Raw genomic sequence first — 7261 nt, 5'->3', positions numbered from 1 at the left:
AGGAAGAAAAACACTAAAATGCCCGGAGAAGTACGAACCATTGATAAAACTGCGAGTTAAAGTCAACGATCAAAAAGAGATTAAAGGTGTTTACGGGAGCGAATGCAAGTTTTATCGATCAAAGGATCATTGATCAGATAAAAGAAGACAAGAGCATGTTCAAAACCATCAATGGGGAAGACTTCACGAGTAGCCGGGCAAGACTAAAAATGAGGATAAACAAGATAGAGAAAGAGATAGATGTGTATATAGTACGCAATAATAACTTCACATATGATCTCATCTTAGGGCTGGACGCCATAAGGGAATTCAAACTAAGACAAGACGAGAATTTGAGGGTTAGCCAAAAAGTAGACGACAAAGAGGAAGTAATATTTAATAGAAAAGAAGAAAGAAGAAATAACCAGAGAAGAAAGGTAAACGTTACCGAACACAAGGAGACGGGTAAGCCTATGGACAACCTAGAACACCTAAATAACCTACAAAAAATAGAGGTAAGCCAACTTATAGAGAGATGTATTTGCTAAACACAATGTGGGAACCAGGAAATCACAAGAAGCTTCTATTAAGCTAATCGAAAATAAATACATATCAAAGAAACCATACAGATGTAGCATTCCAGATCAGAGAGAAATAGAACTCCAGATTACGAAACTACTAGAACACGATCTCATAGAGGAATCAAGTTCACCATTTGCAGCACCAGTGACACTAGCCTTTAAAAAAGAGTCGAATCGTAGAGATAGACTATGTATTGATTTCAGAGAGATAAACAAAATTGTAGTTCCGGAACCACAACCATTCCCAAGAATTGAAGATATCATAGTCAAAGCGGGAAATTGCCATTTCTTCTCAACGTTTGACATTAATTCGGCGTTCTGGTCAAAGAGGCGATTCAGTACTGGCAGCATTGGTTAATCGGTAGATACTTCACTGTCCTTTCAGACCATAAACCGTTGGAATCAATGAGAATCAAAGCAAGAACCGATGAAACTTTAGGAGACCTGATGCACTACTTATCGCAGTACGACTTCAAAATCATCTACTCACCAGGAAAACACAACATAGAGGCAGTCGCGCTATCCAGGAACCCCGTCTTAGAAAGTTTTGAGAACGAAGGAGAGGTTTTGAAAGTAGCGAATATTATAAAAAAACAAGACATAATCCGAGATCAGAAAGAAAACAGAGAAGATATTAAAAATACGAAAGACCTTATAAAAAAATCAGAGATTTTTTTTAAAAATATTAAAGGACGCCAACGTATATTCGTCTCACAAGAGTTTAGTTTAGGCGAGCATATCATAAAGACGGTGCATGATTTCTTTGGCCATGTTGGAAGGAATCACATATTGAAAAAAATCCGACCCTTTTATTATTTCAAAAATATGGACCGAATTGTCGACAAATTCTGCAAACAATGCGAAACCTGCATTAGGAATAAAAGCAGAACGAGAAGACCGATCGGGCTTATGTGGAGACTAGGACCAGCGAGGAAACCGTTTGAAATAATGTCATTCGATACGGTCCGAGGTTTTTCCAACAACAACTCACCAAAGAAGTATATGCATATACTCATAAATCACTTTTCAAGGGCTGTTTTTATGTCCACATCGAAAACACAACGCGCGGAAGATATCATAAAACTTATAAACTCGACAGGAGAAACTGACTCCATAAAAATTATCCTTGCAGACCGATACCCAGCGATGACATCCAAGGAAATTCAAGAGTACGCGAGAGAGAAAAACATTAAATTAATTTTCACCTCGACAGACTGTCCATTCTCCAATGGACTAAACGAGAGGGTAAATCAAACATTAGTAAACAGAATCAGATGCAAGATCAATTCGAAAAAAAAAAAGAAACTGGACAAAGATCGCAGAAAAAAGCGTAGAAGAATACAATCACACCAGACACAGTGTAACGGGATTTGCCCCAAATCACTTACTGTATGGGAAAATGATCGAAATCATCCCTAAGGGAATAACAGAGAAGAAGATAAACTTAAAAAGAGACAGAGAAGAAGCATTTAAAAACTCAGCAAGAAATTTCGAAATCAACAAACAAAAATATGACAAAAAAAGACGAGAACACGAGTTTAAAATTGGTGATACGGTCTTCACCCACAACGGAAACAGAATGAATAGAAATAAGCTGGAAGAAATTAGGAAAGGACCTTTCAAAATTTTGAGAAAGATTTCAAACTCTATATATGAAGTGGATAACGGTAACCGGAGATCTGAAGGGAATTTCTTCAAACTGGCCCGGAAAAACGACCGAACAGAAAGGAAGTCGATCGAAGAGCTTCCGTTCCAACAGCTTCGACGTGTCGACATTGCACGGAGCTAAAAGTAAGCTTAGCGGATCCTCGAAAGCCGCTATTTCGACCTTTATGGCACCGTCGAATTGGTTCACGAAGAGACACCAACCGATGTCGAAGAAGCCGGAAGATTTAGTAACGGCCAGTTTAAGTCTCAAGTTCGATAAATCGAAGGTAGTGAAGGCGGTGAAGGAAACGTTGGGTAAAAAGTCCCCTAATAGCGAGGTCAAACACAAAGTCGTATGGGACAACACTAGTGGAACCAAAGTGGACGCTCAGGTAAGTTGTATTTCTCGTTACGATATCGTTTCTTGTTTAAGAGCCATCGTAGGTGAAAGGGGGAATGAAAAAGAAAATCGTAAATCGTAAAATCTCTTCCAGAGAATGCACTTTATCGTAAAAATTAATAAAGTCAACAACAACGTGAAATTAAATAATTGTTGTTTGATATTCTGTATTATCGATATAGGTGAAACGTGGAGAAGATAATTTGCAATCATTGCGGACAATATCGCAGTGACATTATTATCAATCGGTAATATTAAAGATAAAATTCATATGGGATGAAAACAGAGCGTCAAAAGTGGTTATTTTCCGATCTTCTTGCGAAGGGAAAAATGTTTAAGAACGGCTCTCAGCAAGGAATAAAAAATGTTATTACAGTTCCATTTTCGTGTTCGTTTTTTTTCTACATGATCCATGTGAAATAATTCTTCAGATGCTCTGCTGGTAAATGAATCGACGTTTGTAATAGAGGAAATATGAAGTACAGCGAGATCGTTGTTGACTATTGTTCTACACCGATATCGACAAAATAATTCTTCGACAACTCTATTGATAAATCAATTGTAGTTTGAAATCAAACGAATCTGAAGTACCATCAGTTTGTTGCTACGAGAACAATAGTCACCAACGATCTCGCAGTAATTCGGATTCGTTCGATTTTAAACTTCAATTGTTTTACCGACAGAATCTCTGAATAATTATTTTGCTGGTAAATTCTGTTGGTATATCGATTAGAGTTTGGAATCGAGCAAGTACGAAGTACAAGATGGCTATTGTTCTCCAGTAGCAACAGTCTGATAGTATTTCAGATTCGCTTGATTTCAAACTTAGTTCCTTTGGTTTAATTACTGATTTATCAGCTGGATCAAAATTTAAAGAAAATGAAGATCAAGTGTAGCGCGTAAGTTTTACCTCTGCTTAATTTTTTCATCTCTACACTCATCTTTTTCAACTTCCATGTCACATTTCGTATAAATGCTAATAATTCTTTGTTTTTTTTTTGATAAATTCTCTTAAACGTCGCACAAGAATTTTTCGTTCGCGAGGAGGTGCAAAAATGGCCACTTTTTGACTTAGGTCAAAATTTGCAAATTTGGGGTTAGCCCCAACTTAACCACACTTTTAATCCAACATGAATTTTATTTTAATATTACTGACCTCTGATGGTGGATCTGCGATACTGTACTTAATGATTGTAAACTATCTTATCGACTTCTCATCTATATTAATAATATAGAAATGTTAAATATTATTTTGAATATTAGGAATATTAAATAACAGTTAAATACTTAAATATATGTTATTTGATTTGTTTTAGAACGAAGCTCATTCTCTGGAGTGAAACCTTTAGTTTCTCTTTCTTACGCGATAAAGGAGAGGTGCAAGGATTTAAATATTTATAACATTATGACCTTTATTCTTTAAGCATGAAAATATTTTAAATACAAGCATATAAATATTACATATAAATATTTCTATTTACATATACATCAAGTAAATTTACATGTACATTTTCATCTTGGTAAAAAGAACGTGTAAATTATCGTATTTACTATTACGTATTTTAACGCGAAATCTCGTTTCATAAAAATTTTCATTCAAATACGTAAATACATAATATTCATAAATTTATAAGAACAATTTTGTCCGTAGGTATTTGGTAGCGCAATTGAGAAGATGTTAACGGCGGAAAAGGGAAACGATACGGGGGCTTCCGGGTCGAGCGGAAAGCCCTCGGTATCTCCGAACAAACCAATGTCAGGCAAAGTGACAAATTGGTTTTCAAATACCAAGAATCAAAATCGGAATCAGACGGAATCCAGCGAACCGTCTCTCTGTTCTTCCCTAAAGGACCTATTCAAGAAGTAATGGGGAAGAACAAATGCTAATAAATGTTAAGTGTCTCTAGTTTAATTAACACTTCTTTATCTTTATCTTTATTAACACTTATTTATTTAAGAATTTATTCAGAGATTAACACGACCTAATAGATGACTGACAATCTGGTGTAATTCAAATTAACGAGCTATACTTTCCTTGTATTTTCTTATTGCTATACCTCTACAATATTCTTTTATCGTATCTGTCGATTTTAATCTCACACAAATATCTAATAAATGTGTATACAGTAGTTGACGAAAATATTAGATAGAAGATTTTTGCGAATATATATTATGTGTGTTAGTGTTTTTCTTCACTTCACTTCAATGTAACGAGACGTGTCTATCATGATTACACCGGTAAAAATTGAGACTAATTTGGAAATATATATATGGAAGCTAGAAGATGCTTATTGCAGACGTACACATAGCAAAAAACTAATGTACAATGTAAAGAGTATTTTTAAACATATGATTGATTAGGGGTAAAAATGCTCCTACTAAAAATATTGTGACTTATTTATACAATACATAATTAACTGTTCAAATACCGATGGTAATCAATAAGCATCTTATAATTCCTATTTACATTTGTTTCAAAAGCTTCTTTCGTTTCATAAGGAAATAATAGATGCACGACACTTTTTGTTTTATATTATTCTATCGATTTATGTATGATCTATTTTGTAGTAATAGAACAAAACGAAAGAAACTTTTGAGACAGCCTAATGCATCTTGAAATTCATGAAAAGCTTCAACAAAATATTCATGGAAAGTTTCTGTAAGCGTCCGAGTACTTTCGTGAGCCGTTATATGTATAATAATTCGTTACAATGTTAGTGATAGCTTGGAAAGTGAACTATTTTTATTATACATCTTTTTACTTTCCATATTACGCTCATAGATACTCTAAAACGCCGCGATACTAACTCTTATCTATCATGTTTACGAATGCCTATAATTTGTGAAACCGCTTCTGATTTTACGGAAATTTTGCAGTTGCTTGATGAATGAAACAGATTTGTTAAGAGAATCACATGTTATAGATACCTGAACTGTGATTTATTTAATATATCTTTTCTGATTTGTTATCCTGCAACATTTCCATGTTTTACGAAGCTTTAAATTAAATTTCACAAGTTTATTTTCCTTAAGCTAAAGACGATGCTGGTGAAATATTTATTTCTGAAGTAAAAAGTAAAAATATAGCTTACATATTGCTTGTATTTAATCATGTATTACGATTAATCCTGTTGCGATACTCGTATATTTCAGTTAGGCTCTGGTTTTAGTAAACAAGAAAGATTTATAATATCTTAAGAGGATGTTTAGCATGAAATCATGCTAATAAGAAGTTTTTCATGTTTTTCTTCAGGCTTAAAATATTTTTTAATGTTGTGAAAAAATTGGGTTGAAAATGAATAAAAGGGTGCAACAGGGTATTTAAACAAACTAATGTCTCTTATATGAATAAGTCGAGTGATATGCTGTAAATTATTTTCACAAAAAGACACCCATTTTTATTATTGTTTTCTAAACAAAATTCAATAATAATAGGAAGTTTCTTTAACTAACATTTAGTTATCGATCCTATTTTTATTGAAGTTTAACAATACTGTTCAATGTTAATAATTATTAATTTATAAGTGAAGGGTAATTCCAACGAAGAAAGATATCATTTGCAAACAAATAGTTTCAGATGAAATCAGCATTGGTACTGTAAATTTAAGATATTATAAATCTAATATGTATTGTATCGCAAAGCGGGATTCATGATGAAAAATTAAATATAAAAGTCCATGAAATTTCGCAAATTTAAGCATCTCAGTTGATACAGCTTTAATAAATGTGAACAAAAGTTTAGTCTATCTCTATATTTAAATAACGCATGATATTTAATTCTACAGTATAATTAAACAAAGATTCGAAGCTGAAAATTTCGAAATATAATTGAACAATATATCGTACAATAAATGTTATATGATGTTCTGTAAAGGAGAATTGCATTTTTATGAAGAGGATCAAAGATAAAAGAGATTTTTGTTGAACGATACGACCGTTTCGAAATTCCATTTTGATCTTGTGTATGTATAGTGTATCTCGTACAAAAGATATTACAACAAGCGTCCAGTCATAATGTGAAACATTAATCAAAATTTCTAATCTCGAGTGTTTCAAGCCCCAGAACTCATCTTAATAAATATAAGAAGGACAGATTAAATTCAATTTGATTTTTCTAATTTTCTCGTTAATAATTAAATATGAGCATCAATCAATCAATAGTTCATAATGCACGGTATAATGCGTGTATAACATTCATCTGATTTCAATTAACTTACGTTTAAGCAAAATAATTATTCGAACTAGTTTATCATTCACATTATTACACATTTTAATTGTATATATATCTAGTACAACATAGAAAGGATGTTTTAGGATTATGAGTATTCCTTTAATTTTTAAGAAGAACAATAAGTATGCATAGTATTTCTTTTATCTCATATTCTAATTTCACCACATTGAATTTTCTAAAGAAAGATGATCTATTTATTTTAGATAACGCAAATCCTTTATTTTAGATATGCAAAGTCAAATATATTTTTGTCAATAAAGACACAAAAAATCTTAGATGTCTAAATGTCAGCTTTAAGAACAGTAGACTTGCCTGCCTTCAAACTTAAATGTCCTTTCCAGTAGTAAAACTTAAAATGACATTAACAACGGCAGTAATATTTACGCCTACAGATGGAGGATATTAGACTTCGATTAAAATACA

At 32.8% G+C, this 7261-nt stretch overlaps 1 protein-coding gene across 5 annotated transcripts in view; it reads left to right on the top strand.

Annotated features, from left to right (window-relative positions):
* Positions 1 to 1296: 1296 nt before the first annotated feature.
* LOC126926812 (uncharacterized) overlaps positions 1297 to 7261 on the top strand; it is a 127184-nt gene continuing 121219 nt past the window's right edge. For 2 of the 5 annotated variants that reach the window (XM_050743196.1, XM_050743199.1), the window contains exons 1-2: positions 1297 to 2599; positions 2702 to 2747. In XM_050743196.1, the coding sequence (XP_050599153.1) occupies positions 2213 to 2599; positions 2702 to 2747 (433 nt within the window). In that variant the 5' untranslated portion in view covers positions 1297 to 2212. Of the gene's footprint in view, positions 2600 to 2701; positions 2989 to 7113; positions 7202 to 7261 lie in introns of those variants that run through there. The other 3 variants (XM_050743197.1, XM_050743193.1, XM_050743200.1) reach the window with 3 other exon arrangements.

The sequence above is a fragment of the Bombus affinis genome, unplaced genomic scaffold (genome assembly GCF_024516045.1).
Source record: "Bombus affinis isolate iyBomAffi1 unplaced genomic scaffold, iyBomAffi1.2 ctg00000059.1, whole genome shotgun sequence".
In the NCBI taxonomy this organism is placed as follows: Eukaryota; Metazoa; Arthropoda; class Insecta; order Hymenoptera; family Apidae; genus Bombus; species Bombus affinis.
The sequence above is the reverse complement of the archived record's forward strand: the minus strand, read 5'-3'. Positions and strand labels throughout refer to the sequence as shown.